General features: G+C 50.8%; 1 protein-coding gene across 2 annotated transcripts in view; it reads left to right on the top strand.

The window, feature by feature from the left end:
• The window catches only part of Akna (AT-hook transcription factor), a 51164-nt gene that overhangs the window by 30664 nt on the left and 3062 nt on the right, over positions 1-17438 (top strand). For both annotated transcript variants that reach the window (XM_090330488.1, XM_090330487.1), the window contains exons 8-21: positions 929-1056; positions 1406-1592; positions 2687-2838; positions 2943-3146; positions 4034-4247; positions 5646-5752; positions 6419-6630; positions 9386-9545; positions 12670-12846; positions 14067-14182; positions 14698-14844; positions 15823-15918; positions 16688-16837; positions 17050-17227. In XM_090330488.1, the coding sequence (XP_090186614.1) occupies positions 929-1056; positions 1406-1592; positions 2687-2838; positions 2943-3146; positions 4034-4247; positions 5646-5752; positions 6419-6630; positions 9386-9545; positions 12670-12846; positions 14067-14182; positions 14698-14844; positions 15823-15918; positions 16688-16837; positions 17050-17227 (2228 nt within the window). The remainder of the gene's footprint in view (positions 1-928; positions 1057-1405; positions 1593-2686; positions 2839-2942; positions 3147-4033; positions 4248-5645; positions 5753-6418; positions 6631-9385; positions 9546-12669; positions 12847-14066; positions 14183-14697; positions 14845-15822; positions 15919-16687; positions 16838-17049; positions 17228-17438) is intronic.

Here is a 17438-nt window from a genome sequence, read left to right as displayed (position 1 = left end):
TGTCACAGTACTGTGCTTTGAGCACTAGGACTTACTCTTCTCCTCTAACAGTAGTTTGGTGTCCAGTGTCTAGCCTTCCTCCCTCTTCTCCGTCCCCAGCTCCTCCTGGCCTCTGGTCACCACTGGTCTATGCTTTTCCTCTCTCAGATCCTTGCTTTTAGTTTCCACATGTGTGGACATGCAGTTCTCATCTTCCTCTGTGTGTCTTTCATTGAGTGCAATGATTTCCAGATCCTTCTTTCCTGTGATTGAGAACAACAACAAAAAACCCAACTCGTGTTCTTTCTATCTTGATTCCTTGGTACCTGGGGAGACTGAGAGATTGTTAGATCCTGCACAGGGTTCTAGGTTGCCCTTACCTCAAATCTGTTCCTGGAGTTGAGTGATCTGAGGCAGTCAGGGTGATGACTCGCTACTTCTGTGGTGTTACTGGTTAACAACTACGGTCACATCTACTGTGGAGGCCTAGTATAGTTTCTAGGACCAGGAGCTCTGCAGCAAGTTTCTGGGTTCAAATCATGGCTATACAACTTGTTCTGCTCACTGTGTACCTTTTACCAACTCTAACCTCTCTGTGCCTCTGTTTCCTCCTGTGAAGACAATAAGGAATCCCTCACTAGGGAAGGGTTTTCTGATACCTAGTTTTGCAACTAGGGGATGAAGACTGGAATGTCTGCAATACCCAATCTTCGAGGGACATAGGGAGAGTATATTAGGCACTGCAGCTGTCCTGGTACCAGGCAGGCCATTGCCAAGGGGTCCAGGTCCTCCCTTGACCATGCCAGGCTGATGGTAGAGAACTTTGACCTGTGGTAGAGACATGTGCTGAGAGTCCCAGTCTTGGCCCTAGCTGCATGTGTACTATGTGTCCTGGCATTGAGCTCATAGGGCTTGGGCACTTAGAGCCCCCTGCCCTGTCTGGTTGCAGGGCTTCCGGAGGCTGAGGGCAGCCTGCATAGGCCTGGAGGACGACTACCTGCAGACCATCAGGGGGCAGCACCTGGCCACACAGGGCACTGGCTCTAAGGGCACACCTGGAGATTCTGACTCCTGCAGGTAGGTACTGGAGAGGTGGGTCCCTGGGTCATCAGGAGAGAGGTACTTCATACACAGGGCAGGGAGAACCCCTTTCCAATTAGTGACATATCCACACAAGTGGGACCAAGAGATGAGAAGACGAAATGGCACCTCAGACCTGAGTTGAAAAACCCCTGTTGGACAGTAGGGAAGCTGGAGCTGAGGTTTCCCTAGGGCAGAGGGGACCCAGATGAGATCTCTTGATTCCCAGTGAAGTCTCTTTCTTCTCTCGAGTTCTCACAGTCATCCACCGGTGATGGCAGGTGGACCCATCTCTTCGGATGTGGCCGCTGACATGGGCCTCTGTGCTGATATTTCCCCATTCCAGGAAGCTGGAGGCAGAGATTCGCCAGCTGAGGAAGCGGCTGGAAGAGCTGCAGGATCACATGGATTGGACCCAGCATAAGCTGGCGCCCTCTGAGCCAGCCCCAGCCCAGCCCAACACCCCAGCCACTCCCCTGCCCTGCCAGCTGGCACACCAACCCGCAGTGGCCAACCCGAGCCCCTCCTCTGAGGTACCCACTTGCGTAGTACTGGGGTTTGAACTCAGGGTTTCTAGGTAGGCACTCTACTGCCTAGCCAAACCTTTAATTCTTTGTTGTTGTTGGGCATGGGCCTGGGCTCTGTCCCTGAGCCTCTTTGGGCTCAAGACTAGCACTCTGGCACTTAGTTACAGAACCGCTTTTGGCTTTTTGAGTCGTTTATTGGAGATGAAGTCTCAAAGGGGCTTTTCTGCCTGGGCTGACTTTGAACTGGTGATCTTTAGATTTCAGCCTGAATCGCTAGAATTACAAATGTGAAGTACTAAGACCCAGCCTTCTACTCTTATTTTTACCAGGTGTGTGTGTGTGTGTGTGTGTGTGTGTGTGTGTGTGTGTGTGTGTGTGTATCTGAGAGAGAGACAGAGACAGAGACAGAGAGTGAGTGCATGTGCCAGTCCTGGAGCTTGAACTCAGGTCCAGGGAGCTGTCACTAGGCTTTCTCTTTTCTTTCTTTTTTATTTTTTTCCCCTCAAGGCTAGCATTCTACCACTTGAGCCACAACTTCATTTCAGGCTTTTTTAGTGATTAATTAGAGATAAGAGTCTCAGGGACTTTTCCTGCTCAGGCTGGCTTTGAACCATAGTCCTCATAGCTCAGCTTCCTGAGTAGCTAGGATTATAGGCATGAACCAAGAGTGCCCCACTTTATTGGTTAGTTTTAAGGTAGGAGCTCACTTTTCATCCAGACATACATCTTGTCTGTGGTCCACCTATTTTTAACCTTCCCGTGGTAGCTGAAATGGCAGGCACACTCTACCATGTCTAGCGTGTTCTGTGGAGATGGAGTTTTGTAGACTTTTCTACCTGAGCTGGTCTGGAACTCTGATCCTTCCAGTCTCAGCCTCCCCCATAGCTAGGATACTTGGTATGAGCCATAGACACCGATTTTTATATGCCAAGTTGTGGGGGGGGGGGTGTCTGGCATTCATGACAGGCAGTTCATAAAAGCATATGTGCATGCCTCTGAATGGCAGTCGCCCCACCTGTCCAGCCTATGTCTCATTCCCCACTTTTCCTGAGCCCTTTGTGGCAGGTGTTTAATTACTGCTTCCCCACCTCTCTGCCCAGCTCCCAGCCCCTACTGGCCCATGCCTGCCACCCATGGATGTGGAGCTGAGTCCCGGGAGCAGCAAAGTGGAAAGCTGCCCAAGGGACCTCCCAGCCCCGCTCAGGAACAAAGAGCTGCAGATGGAGCAGGATTTCCATGGCCTCCTGGATCGGTGGGTACCCACCTGACCACTCACCCTCTGTTGGGTGTCTGATTGTGGCCAGATCTCAGTTATCCCCTGTGGAGGTCACAGCCCTGGCTTGGGTTCTTCCTCAGGTACCTTAGCATGAAGTCCCTCCCAGAAGCCTTGAGGGTGGAGGAAGGAGGGCAGGAACACAACAGAAAGCCTGTGGCAAAGGACAATCTTCACCCCCTGGAAGTTGATGGAGCAGCTTCAGCAGGAGGGAGAATGGATGCCACTTGTGTGACCCCAGGGCAGCACCCAGTGCAGGCTGAGAAACGTCACTGGATCCCCCACCAGTAAGTCACTGAGCCTCCTCTGCATCCTGTTCAACCTGAATCCACACGGATGAGCAAATGGCTCTTCTCAGTCCTGTGGTCAAACCTGTTCCGTGTCTCTATTAGAAAGGTGCTATACAGAGGGGTTATGGTTACGTAAGGCAGGGAAAGAGTACATTTCTTTTTGGACAATGTCACCCTTTCCCTCACTCTTCCAGTTTTCCCTCCCATCCCCACCCACAAGTTGTATATAGTTAATTCATTTTTCAACACAGTGTCTTTTTTTGTTTGTTTTCGGACTCTGGGATGGTAACCAAGGGGGAAGTCTCAGTTTAGTGCTAACGTGTCATCATCTCTCCTGATCTTCCTTTGAAAAGAGACAGTGACAGAAAGTGAAACAGAGGCAATGTGGTGGGAGGAGAGGTAGACTGTCCAAGCAAGTATAGAGCTCTGCTCTGGCCAGTCTAGGACCTTTACTCTGGCCAGACTGTGCTGACTGAGCAGCAGAGCCTTGAGCAGGCACCTCAGTCCTCTATCCAGGACAGGAGCCATTAATTTGCTAAGTTGTTTCTCTTTGTAACCAAGTTCCATACTGCTCTTTCTATTTGGAACAAGTCTGGAAATGGCAGGAGGGGAAGTGCCTGAAAACTTGCTGGGAAGTGCTACTTTGGTTCTGAGTTCCCACACCATTTCTGAGGGTGTGGGTTTATTGACACACCCCTGTTTTACCGATATAAGAACTGAGGTTCAGAAAAGAGAAATGACTTTCTCAAGGCCATGCCACTGTGAAACGGAGCAAAGCCAGGATGGGGAGCTCCAGGAATATCTGACTCCAGAGTCCAGCCGCAGGTCCAGGCCTCCTGGCTCATGTCAGGCCTCAGGGACAATATGCTTCTTCTTCTTCCCAGGGAGCCCTCGGCACCACTGGCCTTCCAGACATCTGTGGCCGAGCCTAGATACACGCCAGGACTGGGCAAGGTGGAGACAGCTTCTCCAGGACGTGGCATGGCACCAAAGTCTACAGCATTCTATCGGGGCAGTATGGCCAGCCTGGAGGGGAGTGGCACCTCGGAACACCTGGCACACAAGACTCTGCGCCAGGCTAGAGGACCCCACAGAGAGGTCAGTGTAATTGGAAATAAAAGTCTCACCGATTTTCCTGTCCAGCCTGGCTTCAAACCACGATTCTTAGATCTCAGCTTCCATAGTAGGTCAGGGTTACAGGTGTGAACCACTGGGCTCCCAGCTAAGCTGGTTCTTGATGTGATACTGTTGGCATTGTCAAACAGCAATTCGGATGAGTAGAAAGACCACAGACCACCGTGGAAATGTGACTTGTTACATGCACATACATGCTGTCGTGTATGTGCTCGGTGTGCCAGTGGTAGGTACCTGTATGTCTTATTTGCATTCTATGAAGCATGAATGTTGGCCTGTGTGTCTGCTGCAGTGTTTTCCCAATGCATGTCATCTTTAAAATTGTTCTTATGAAGGTGATGTTCAGAGGGGTGATGTTACGTGAGTCAGGTAAAGAGTACATTACTTTTTGGAAAATGTCACCCCTTCCCTTGCTCTCTCTGTTTTCTTCTCCATCTCCACCCATACATTGTATAGAGAGTATCTAGTGAGTACCACTGCTGTGTTTGTTCACGCTTTGGTTTCTGTGCCCCTCTCATACAAGACAAATATACAAACAAATAAGAATCGAGGAAAAGGATACAAAAACATCAACAAAGCAAAGGCCTCTTGTTTCCATTTCCTGGAGTTCATTTTGATAAATACCATTGTATATGATCAGAAGAGGAGGCGTGTAAGGCATTGTGCCTTCGTGTTCCTCTCCTAAGAGCAACCTCCTTTGGTCGCCCTGTGTGTGAATGCCAAGAGTCCTGTATCACTTACCATATCCCCATGTATTTTATGTCTAGCTTCTGCTTTTGATAAAAAAACAAAACATGTGCCATTGGGCCTGAGCATTTCTGCAGTTGCATGAGACTGTAGCATGTCAGGGCCATGGCAGAAGATGCCAGAATAATACTTCTCTTCTCCTCCTCATCCTTCTCCTCTTCCTACCTCTTCTGCCACAGGCCTGTATCTCAGAGTCCTGGGTGGTCAGCCCTCAGGGTGGCCAGGCCTGCTCAAGGCAAGGCCTTCTGGTGTGGAGTCCCTACCTGGAGTCAGATGCTTGTGTTAGGCCTGGCACTGGGGCCCAGGAACTGGGCATCTGGCATGTGAAGCCAGTCCAGGGTCTGGGAGGGGCTCTTCGCTGTCCCTAAACACATCCCTCAGATTTAAGTGTTCTGCCTTGGGGCCGGGAGTTTGGCCTAGTGGTTAAAGTGCTTGCCTAGCATGCACGAAGACCCGGGTTCGATTCCTCGGTACCACATACATAGAAAAAAGCCAGAAGTGGTGCTGAGGCTCAAGTGGTAGAGCTCTAGCCTTGAGAAAGTCCAAGGACAGTGCTCAGCTCCTGAGCTCAAGCCCAGGACTGGTAAAAAAAAAAAAGTGTTCTGCCTTTTTCAGGAGCCCTGGATGGCTTCTCCTGAGACAGACAGTGGCTTCGTGGGCTCAGAAACCAGCAGAGTGTCACCCCTAACTCAGACCCCAGAGCACCGCCTCTCCCACCTCAGGTATCCCAGGACCCTGCCACCAGGCCACTGGTCACACACATCACTTGGGATAGCCTGGGATGGCCCCAACTAGGGTCCAGTAGTCTCTGCATTCCGTCTCTGCATTCCCAGACCCTCATTTACCCTCCGTTGGTGGTTTCTTCTATCTTATCCTCAGAAGCTTAGAGAGGAGAAGGGACTTGTCCAGTGTCACCAGCCCCATTAGTGTCAGACATGGCAAATGCATTCTTACTGAGCAAATGAATTAAAAACTATGGGGGGACCAGCATGAGAAAGACAGAGGGGCCTCAGGGTAGCCGTGGGAAGAGACAAGGCAGAGCCCAGAGGAAAGGAGAGAGGGTGGAAGCAGGCATGTGTGAGGGGTGGCATGATGGCAACGCTGTGGACATTGATGTCTCTGGGGTGGGTTGGCCCCAGAGCGCCTCGCATGCACATGAAGACAGGACTAGAAATCCCTTCATGATAAATGTCTAGCAGCATTAGTATTACACGTGGGCAGTGCCACTGCATTGGGTCGAAGGATATACCCTGTGAGTCTTCTCGTGTCCTCAGGGTTTGACGCAGAGTTGGCAAGTCTGGGAGCTCATGGTGAAGGCTTCAGAGGGGCTCGGGAGTCAGGGCAGGCCCAAGGCCTCTGTGTGTGATTTCCCTGTACTTGTCTCTCAGCATTCCAGGAAGCTCAGCTCACCCTGTCATCCCATCCCCACTTCACAATGAAGCCCCCCACTCCAAGCCCAAGGATCCTGTGGTCTCCAGGAGAGCTGTAGAGCCTAGCTCACCCAGGAGCCGAACCCAGAGGCACCTGTCCACCCTGAGCATCCCTGCCCGCCAGGGGCCATTCCGTCCCCACCTGGAGCAGGCCATGGCAGCGAAGACGGGTGAGTGGGGCATGACTGAGTCTGCTGCAACCTACATGAATTGAAAAAAAAAATCCAATGATCTGGTTATCTTGCATTCCATGCTTGGGCCTGAGCCTCTCCACAGGCTCATGGCAGGGAGATCAAGGTGGGATAGGGAGGAGAAGAGGAGTAAAGTAGGAAGTACTGTGATTCACACAGACTTTCCACAGACGTGGAACAGCACTTCACATGTGTACCAGGCTCCCCACCTTCTCAGTCACACGTTCAGTCCCAGCCACATTCCAGACCTGTAAGATCTTTAGGGGTCAGGGACTTTTTGTTTTGTTCTTGCCAGTCCTGGGGCTTGAACTCAGGGCCTGAGCACTGTCCTTGGGCTTTCTCAAGGCTAGTGCTCTACCACTTGAAGCACAGCACCACTTCTGGCTTTTTTTCTATGTATGTGGTACGGAAGAATTATACCTGAGTCTTTGTGCATGCTAGGCAAGCACTCTACCAACTAGGCCAAACTCCCTGCCCCAGGGATCAGGTGTTAGCCTTTAGAAAATACACATGAACTTTTGGCTGAAATAAAACAAACCCACAGTCAGCAGGATCAGAACCACAAATCCCACATGAGCCCCTTCTGGCCCCCCATAACCTCTGTTCTAACACTTCTTGCCACCGCCTCCTGCTACACAGAGATTCCTTTCGCTTCTTTTTAAAGTTCATTTCTTAAAATATATAAAAACTTTTGCCAGCTGCTGGTGGCTCATGCTGGTAATCCTAGCTACTCATGAGGCTGAGTGCTGAGGGTTGTAATTCAAAGCTAGCCTGAGCAGAAAAGTTCACGAGACTCCTATCTCCAATTTACTATCAAAAATGCCAGGAGTGGGGCGGGGAGTTTGGCCTAGTGGTTAAAGTGCTTGCCTAGCATGCATGAAGACCCGGGTTCGATTCCTTGGTACCACATACATAGAAAAAAGCCAGAAGTGGTGCTGAGGCTCAAGTGGTAGAGCTCTAGCCTTGAGAAAATCCAAGGACAGTGCTCAGGCCCTGAGCTCAAGCCCAGGACTGGCAAAAAAAAAAAAAAAAAAAAAATGCCAGGAGTGGAGTTGTGGCTCAAATTGTGTAGAGCACTAGCCTTGAGTAAGAATGCTCAGAGATGGTACCCAGGTCCCTGAGTTCAAGCCCCAGGATCAGCACCAAACAAATGAAACATCTTTATTCTTTTTTTTTTTTTTTTTTTTTTGCTAATCCTGGGCCTGGGCTCAGGGCCTGAGCACTGTCTTTGGACTTTCTCAAGGCCAGCACTCTACCACTTGAGCCTCAGCAGCACTTCCGGCTTTTTTCTATGTATGTGGTACTGAAGAATCGAACCTAGGTCTTCGTGCATGCTAGGCAAGCACTCTACGCCTAGTCCAAACTCCCAGCCCTGAAACATCTTTATTCTTTACTTCCTAATTGTATATTAATTATGAAAGGCCTTTATGTTTTTAATCCTCCTGGAATTTAACATGAGAGCCCTGTGATCACTCAGCTTGCTCATAGCTGGTCCTCTGCCACTTGAGGCGTGCCTCCAGCCTGGCTTTGCTGGTTCATTGGAGATGGAGACTTGCAGACTTCCTAGACTGGCTTCAGACTGTGATTCTTTGAATTTCAGCCTACTGAGGAGCTAGGATTGCCGTTGTGAGCCTTTGCTGCTGGCTTTTAAAAAAACTGTTTTAATTAATCTTATTTTTAATTGGACCTTTTAAAATTGAGCATTTTATTTTAAGATAAGTTATAAAGATCTCAGAGAGAATAAGTGCACAGAGACCCTGGGCCTTTCCCATTTTCCCCGTGACAATGTCTCTCAGAACTATGGTGTAATGTCAGAGCTGGGAGTCAACCCTGATACAGTCAAGACACACACCTCTGCAGGGCCACCAGGGCCTGACACTTGCTTCCCCTGCCACCCACTTCCCCTCACCCCCCACAGCTGTTCATCCTCCATGTCTCTTAATTTCCTCATGTCAAGAATGCTGTGCTAGGGCTAGCTCAGTGGCAAAGCATTTGCATAGCAAGTGCAACGTCCTGGGTTCGATCCCCAGTACAAAAAAGAAAAGACAAAAAAATAGTTAGAAAAAAAAAAAAAGAATACTGTGATAGTGGGATCATGGAATAATTAGTCCTCAGAGTTGGCTCTGTGTGTGTGTGTGTGTGTGTGTGTGTGTGTGTGTGTGTGTGTGTACGTACGCACACACATATTTGTATATGCCAGTCCTGAGGCTTGAATTGAGCCCTGAGCTTTTCTGTTCAAGGTCAATCTACTCTGACCTCTTCTGTGTGTGGTTAATTGGAAACAAGTCTCATGGACTTTCCTGCCTGGGCTGGCTTCAAACTGATTTTTCAGATCTTAGCCTCCTGAGTAGTTAGAAATACAGGTGTACCTGGGCACAGTGCTCTCGCCTATAATCCTAACTACTCAGGAGGCTGAGATCTGAAGATCAAGGTTCAAAGCCAGCCTAGGCACAAAAGGACCTGAGACTATCATCTCCAATTAATCACTAGAAAATGGGAAGTGGGGCTTGGCTCAAGGGTAGGGTGGTAGCCTTGAGCTGAAGAGCTCAGGAATAACACCCAGGCCAAGTTCAAGCCCCATGACTCACCAAAAAAAAAAAAAAGAAAGAAGGAAAGAGAAAGAAAGACAGGTGTAAACCGCACCCAACAGAGCCCTGTCTTTTTAACACAATGGAAGTTTCTAGATTGTCTCTGCTGCCCCCTGACACTCGTATTATTCTTTCTGAATACCTAGTGGTCCCTGGCTCTGAGTTTGAGGGACAGAAGTGGACTTCCAAACAGCTTCCCCACAGGACAGCCAGCCCAGCCCCCAGGCTGGCCCCTGCAGCCACCCCCCTGCCCCCTGGACACACCGAGAGTACCCCCAGCCTCCTCAACACCAGGACAGCGCGAGAGTAAGCGGGACACGGGGCTGCTGGGACCCAACCTCATTACAGGGTGGAAATGGAGGCACAGAGGAGGCGAGGCAACCTTGCCTGGCCCACACCTTCCAGGGCCTCTTGGGGTGCTGGCTGTTCTTAGAAGCTGAATCTTGAGTGGAACAGTGAAGATTACGAAGCTGAGGGGAGACGGGGACCGTGTGGGCAGTGAGGATGGTGGCTCTCTCAGAAAAAGCATCTGAGAAAACTCAGTGAATACCTAACGCCTGTCAGGACTGAGGCAGGTTTGTAAAAGGAGCAGTAGGGTCAGGGGTGTGTGTGTGTGTGTGTGTGTGTGTGTGTGTGTGTGTGTGTGTGTGTGTATACATATGTATGTATACATGTATACGTCTTTATACACACACGCACACATTTAATTTGTCAGTACAGAAGTTTGAACCCAGGGTCTCAGGCTTACTAGGCTGGAATTCTACCACTTGAGCCTTGCCTCCAGCCTTACTTTTTGCTGTGGTGTGTGTGTGTGTGTGTGTGTGTGTGTGTGTGTGTGTGTGCATGTACTTACACACACACTCATGCACATGCATGTGTACCAGTCCCTAAGGCTTGAACTCAAGGCCTAGGTACTATCCCTGAGCTTTTTTGCACTCTACTTCCAGGTTTTCTTTGGGGGCTGGGGGAGTTGGTAGTTATTGGAGATTATAGAGTGTAAGCTTCCCTGTCCTGGCTGGCTTCTAACTGAAGTCCTCAGATCTTAGCCTCCTGAGTAGCTAGGATAACAGGAGCAACTGGTACCTGACTTTTGCTCATTCTTTATAGATAGATTCTCCTGCACTTTGCTGCCCTGTCTGGCCTCAAACTTCCAAACTGCTAGCCTTTCTCTCTTCCTCCTCTTCCTCCTCCTCTTCTTCTCCTCCTCTTCCTCTTCTTCTCTTCCTCCTCCTCCTCCTTCTTCCTCTTCTTTTTTGGTGGGTCATGCGGCTTGAACTCTGGGCCTGGGTGCTGTCTAGCACTCTACCACTTTGAGCCACAGCACCTGTTTTCTGATGGTTACTTGGAGATAAGAGTCTCACTGACTTTCTTGCCCAGGCTGGCTTTGAACCACAATTCTCAGATCTCAGCCTTCTGAGTAGCTAGGATTACAGGCCTGACCCACTGGTGCACAGCTACAAACTGCTATCTATTCTATTCTCTGCTTCCCAATGCCTAGGTACAGTTATGAGGCACTGGGTGATGTGTATTTTAGAAGCAGCTCTGGCAGCCTAAGGCTGAGTGCTAAAGGCAAGAATGGGCCCAGAGGCTGGGAAGGCTGTTCAGTGGAGAGAGAGGACAGATGGCTAGTGGGGAGGAAGGTCACATTCTCAAATGTGTTCCAGCAGCCAGGTCCATAGGACTTGGAGCTTATTAACCTCACAGGGTATTCAGGAAGACAAAGGTCTAGAAGATTCCAGATTCCAGCTGGCCAGTCATTAGAATGCCCAAGTCTTGGGCAGGTTTGAAGGAGTGAATGTACCAGCTGGTCATCAGTAACTAAAGGGTTAGATCAGAAACCCTAGAACTTGACAGATAGGGTTTGGTTCCAGCATTAGGCCCAGGAGCCCAAGCCTTGCCTCCAAGGGGTTAAGCTGCCAGGAACAGCTCAGTTCTCCTGCCACCCCTCCCTCCCCTTCTGGTTGGCTTGGAAACCCCAGTGTCTCCCAAGGGGTTGCCTGGAAACCTCCTCCTTCCCATACATACACAGTGCCCTGGGGCCTGGCCGAAAGAACACTCCATGCCTTTTGCGCACTCCTCAGAGACTGTTTGCTGGAAGGATGTCAGGAGAGGCCCACCCATGAGTCAGGGGGTCACCAGGCAAGAACTGACCCTTGGGGAAACCCATCCCCCATCCGCCTAGGATAGCCATGCAGAGCTTGAACTCTACCACCACTCTGTGTGTAGAGGGTTTGAGCGTAGGAGTTCTCTGGGTGGGGGTATCTGGGAAGAATTCACTTTGCATGGGTGTCTGTAGGTAGGAGTTCTATGGGTGGGGGTGTCTGGGCAGAATTCACTTTGTGCAAGGGTGAGGGGTCTGTAGGTGGGAATTCTGTGGGTGTGGATGTCTGGGTAGAATTGTCTAATGCCAGAACAATGCAGACAGAGAGTCTCTCCCTAGCGGGCCAGTGCAGTGCCTTCGGGATGAGAGGCTGGGTGTACTTGGGCTCACAGGGTCTCAGAAACCTTATAGACCGTGCCCTACCTCTAACCTGCTCCTTTCACCCTTCATGCTGGACAGCTTTGGGCCTCTTCGTCAACGTTTTTTGTTTTTTTCTTCTTCTGGTTGGTCATGGGGCTTGAACTCAGAGCCTGGGTACTCTTCCTGAGTTCTTTTTCTCAAGACTAGCCATCTTTACGCCACAGTGCCACTTTCAGTTTTCTGAAGATAAGAGTCTCACAGATTTTCCTGCCTGGGCTGGCTTTGAACCATGATCCTCAGACCTCAGCCTCCTGCATAGCTAGGTGTATAGGCGTGAGCCATCAGCTCCTGGCTCTTAGTCTACATTTCTGCACATACTCACTCAGGAGACTGGGTCTAGTCCAGTGCTGTTTCTGAGCATTGTGAGGGGTAAGGGTTGGGAGATAACATGAGATGGGGATCTTGATCTCTGCCTACCTTGGTTCAGGGTTGGGGAAGCAGACAGACCAGCCTCATCTGCCAGGAGTTGGGGAGATGTAGATTTGATTTGAAGGAGCTCAGGAGGGAGGCATCAAGCAAGAGCAGCAAATGGCTCCCCTGTGGGAGCAAGGTGCCTGGGTGAGTCCCAATGGCAAGGTCAAAATGGCCCTGTGGCCCATGTCCACCTTAACGGTGCATCCTCCCATCCTCCTGAGAACCTGAGCTGCTCAGACCCTGCACACTGGCGCCCTACCTCACAGTGAGGCCCATTTCCACACAGAACTCACAGCGTCGTGAACTCAGGAAGGCATCATGAGGCACCTCAAGAAAAATGATGGCCTAGGAAAGTTCCAGAATCGTTAGACAGCAGAGTTGTAGCCTGGGCCTATTGGAAAGGAACAGAGGCCACGTGGATATGGGACCTGCTCTTGCTCTGTTCCTTGTGCAGCTCTTCTTTTCATCTCTCTCTCCCATCTCCCCTCACCACAGCCAGGCCATCCGAGATCTGCAAGCAGAGGTGTCCCAGCTCCGGCTGCGACTGGAGGACAGTTTGCACCGTCCATCCCAGGGCAGCTCCACATACCCAGGATCCTCCTTTGATGGTCCCGCCCACACCTGGGGCCAGACTGTGGCTTCCTCCACCATCTGGGGCTCACACTGTGGCAGGTCAGTGGTCTCACAACTCCTACATCTGTGCTGTGATCACCACCTTCAATGGCCCAGGATCTCCCACCATAGGGAGATCCAGAAGATGGCCGTTTCTCACTCCCACTCTTTTTCTTAATGTGTTGTGTTTATTATACAAATATGTTGTCTCTCATCTCCTTTGCTGTCCCTTGGTTATCTCATATTGGTATAGTATCTCACTTTGTTATCTGATATATTGAACTTATTCGTATTTGGATATTTGAAATTTGATAGGGAAGGGGGGGAAAACCAAGACGGGTGGGGGGTGTGGGGGGGGAGGGAAACGGGTACCAAGACATGTGAAAGGGTATCAATGTATGTGAATTAATGCACCTTCTATCTGGCAAATATCATGTAACCCTTTTACTAATTACAATAAAAAAAAAAAAGAATATCTAGTCAGGCTTGGTGGCTCATACCTATAATCCCAGCTGTTCTGGAAGTAAGTTAGGAGGAGGGATAAACACATGACCCTATCTGAAGAAAAAAAAAAAAGGACTGGGGACCCTATGCAGGTAGTAGAGCACCTGCATAGCCACTGAAAGGCCCTGAGTTCAAACCCAAATACCACTACCCCCCCCTACCAAAATAAACTTACATGTTAATAATAAAGCACAAATAGAAGAATAACTAGGGCCCAGCCCCTTACTGGAGGGCTAGACACTCCCTTCAGAACCCCCAGCCTCCTTTGGGGGTCACACTTTGTGAAGTTATTTTATCCAATCAACTCACGTGCTTTGAGCATTTCTAAAGAAGGCATTAGGGGCTGGGAGTTTGGCCTAGTGGTTAAAGTGCTTGCCTTGCATCCACGAAGACCCGGGTTCAATTCCTTGGTACCACATACATAGGAAAAAGCTGGAAGTGGTGCTGAAGCTCAAGTGGTAGAGCTCTGGCCTTGAGAAAGTCCAAGGGCAGTGCTCAGGCCCTGAGCTCAAGCCCAGGACTGGCCAAAAAAAAAAAAAAAGGCATTAGGTCCAGGAGACCTCACCTGTTTATCCCTCCAGTCACCTGCTGCAGCCGTCACTCTTGTCCCCATTTGACAGATGAGAAGGTCAGAGAGGCTCAGAGCTATTCTGTGAGACCTACTCAAGTGTGTGGTTTTCCTCCTCAGATTATACACTAAGCATTTTGGTCGCAGGTCACTGGTAAAGGTGACCCAGAAGCCTCACTGCATGCTGTCATCTCTTCCCTTTTGTTAGCAAATCCACCGAGAGGTTATCTGGGGAGCACGAAGACACTGAGCAAGCTGTTCCTGCAGGAAGACAAAGAACTAGGTCTTCCTCGGTGCCTCGAGAGATGCCCAGAAGGTCCCTGAGTAAGTGACCACCAGCCAGGACTGTGGTCTGCTAGCCACAGTGCAGTCAGGGGCCCCTGTGGGCAGGGCATTCTGGAAGCCTGCAGGAGGTAGCCTTCATCTGGTAGCTGTCAAGGGTCTCTAGCCACAGCCCCCTGCCTTGCTGGCCTGTGTTCCATTTTCTGTAGATCGTGATATTGAAGTCCAGAGTTTTGGTGGCTAAAGTGCAGTTCTGAGATCTGTGCTGGGGGGCTCAGCCCCAGCCCCTCAGGGCTTCCCTAGGCTGGGCTGCACACCTGCCCTCACCAGATTTCAGCAGCTGAGCTGAGGGGCTAGTTCTCAGTGTCTACCTCGCAGGCGTGGGACAGCACATGCACAATTTCTGCCAAGCTCAGGACTAAGATTCTGGAGGCAGGTCTGGGATCAAAACCTAGATGTCGCCCCAAACCCCCGGCCATAGAGAACTCTCATGCCTGGCGCTGCGAGGCACTTCCTCGCAGCTCCCTCTGAAGCGTCTCTCTTTCCATCCATTTCAGGTTCGGAGTCTACACTGCCCTCCCGGCAGCTGTCATCTGAGAAGAGCAAGACCACTGAGGACCACCTCCCGGCAGAGCAGGAGGGGACAGTAAGGGCAGGCCGCGCCAGACAGAAAGACAGAGTCTCCTTCCGGGGCCAGTACACAGGTAAGCTGAGAGGATGGTGGGGTGGATACTGAGGCAGATGCAGTCCCCAGCTCCATCTCCTCTGCCATGACAATCCTTTTACATCTACCCCCGGGCCAACCTGACATCTCAGGTGGCTTGTGCCTGTGGCAGAAAAGCTTTGGGAAAGTCAGTTCCTACCTTCTTTATTCACCAACCAGTCACACAGGGCTGATACAGGTGCCCGCCTTCATTCATTCATTCATTCATTCATTCATTCATTCAACCATCTGACACCATGCTGGTACCATGGCCGGCCTTCTTCATTCAGTCACTAACGAGACACAGCTCTGATGTCTTTCCCTGGGCCAGCGCTGGGCTTCGTTTTAGCACTGCTAGTCCCTCTTTTGTACCCTTTCAGAGCCTAAGAGAAATGCTTCTAAGATCCAAAGGGAGAATACCCCTTTTTGCCACAACTTAAGACTCCTACTGCACCTGCTTTCAAATCCTGTCTCAGCCAGTGTGCTGATCAGTCCTAGCAGGCCAGAGCTTCAGCTCCCTTCACGAGCTGAAATGACACACAGCCTGGAGAGCTCGCAGTGAGCAGTCAGTGTAATCTGCTACCAGCAGTTCACACCTACAATCCTAGCTAATCTGGATGCTGAGATCTGAGGGTTACGGTTCAAGGCTAACCCAGGCAGGAAAGTTCACAAGGCTCCAGTTCAGTTAACCAGCAAAAAGGTGGAAGTGGAGGCATAGCTCAAGTGGTACAGCAGCATCAACATTGAGTGAAAAAGCAAAGTGAGCGTGTAAGTCCCTTAGTTTAAGCATAATATTGGCACCAAAAATAAGTAGACGTGCCCTGTGTGTGCGCACGCTCATTCGAATGTGTCACAATTATGATGAGACACCCCCCCCCCATGCATTGACAGAGACGGTCGGAGAGGACAGACTGTAAACCACAAAGCTCCTTCATTCTGTGTTTTCTCAGGGGCTCATATTGACTGCTTTCTTCTTCAGGTCAGGAGTACCATGTTCTGGCCCCCAAAGCTGTCCCAAGGGACAGTGACACAGCCATCTGTCCCTACTGCCAACCCATGAGGACCCAGGACACAGGTAAGGGAAGACACCTTGGCCTCTGTTGGGAAGGTGTAGTGGGGTGGAGATGAGCTATTTGGGGTGTGAGGAAATGTAGAATCCAAGACATTCAGTGTCTTGCCTATGGTTACCCAGCTTCCAAGTGGTAGAGCCAGGATTTGAACTGGGGACTTTATAACTCCAGAGCTCTGGCTTCTCATCACCTTGTCTCTTAGGGCCTTTGTTAGAGCCCTTAGGCCTCTCCATCCATTCATTCACTCACTCATTCATTTATTCATTCACTTAGCACCTACTTATACTGGGCCTAGGGGCCCTGTTCCCCCAGGAGCCAATGGCAAAAGTATAATGCTGGGACAGGAGCCTGTAAGACTGCCTGGAAGTCCAGGTGTGACAAGGAGGTGGCATGGGACAAGGAGCCTACATCTACTGTCTGGGCCTGCTGGACCCTGGTTCCTGGGTGACATCCTTGGGCTTCCCCAAGTGAGGTTGGGACTCTTTCCCTATCAGCAAAGACTGCTCTGGAGAAAGCCAAGCCTGGAGTCAGACTGTTCCTGCTTTTCAGCCCTGAGGTTCTGGTACACCACTGTTAGGGAACCTCAGTTTCCCCATGTGTACACTAGAGCATGATGCTCGCCTGTGGCCTGCTGGGTCTGATTGGGCTGCTGGCTCAGTCGCTCTTCGTATGGTCAGCATTCTTCCCCCCACACTCCGGGGTGAGAGATGGCTGAGTCCTGCACATGTCTGCGTATGGCTCAGTGCAGTGCGTACTCATGTTCTGATTGGACAGATGCGGCTTCTCCTGCCTCTGGGCCTCTTCCAGACAGTGCAACCACCACCAACCCACCAGGACCATCTGCCTCTGCTGCCCTCCGCTGCCCGCTGTGTGGTCAGATCCAGTCCACTGCAGAAGAAGACAGTCCCGTCTCGGCTCCCTTAGGTAGGAAACAAGTGTTCACTGACCTCCATTAGCCATGCCCAAGCTTGGGAGAACCTAGCAAACGGGGCAAGAGGCTCCCTTTCCCTGAAGGGGGGAGGGGGGAGAACACCTGCCACCTGCCAAGGGTGGCCTAGGACCCTGTACTTGAAAGGATCATTTCCAGCTATCCCAAGCCTCCAGAGGCTAATCCCGTGCTGTTTCATCCCTGACAGGGCTGGAAAAAGCCACTTCAAGGAGAACTACAGCTCCTGCCTCCATCCCCAGACAGAAGAGCAAGCAGAAGGGCTCGCCTATCCAGCCACCCCCCGGGCTGTGGTACCTGGCAGCCACACCCCCAACAGCGGCCCCCCTGGCCTTTGCCTACATCATGCCTTACCCACCCACCACTGTGTGAGTCTTTGCCCCCACCTGCCCCAGCCTCTATCTGAATTGAGAAATTAGCCCTGCCTGGGCATCTGAGCAGCCAGGAACTCCAGCACATGCTCCTGATCTAATTCTTTTTTTTTTTCTTGCCAGTCCTGGGCTTGAGCTCAGGGCCTGAGCACTGTCCTTGGACTTTCTCAAGGCTAGAGCTCTACCACTTGAGCCTCAGCACCACTTC

Source organism: Megascapheus bottae, chromosome 3, assembly GCF_031878675.1.
Source record: "Megascapheus bottae isolate mThoBot1 chromosome 3, mThoBot2.hap1, whole genome shotgun sequence".
In the NCBI taxonomy this organism is placed as follows: domain Eukaryota; kingdom Metazoa; phylum Chordata; class Mammalia; order Rodentia; family Geomyidae; genus Megascapheus; species Megascapheus bottae.
This window is presented reverse-complemented; position numbering and strand designations above follow the sequence as displayed.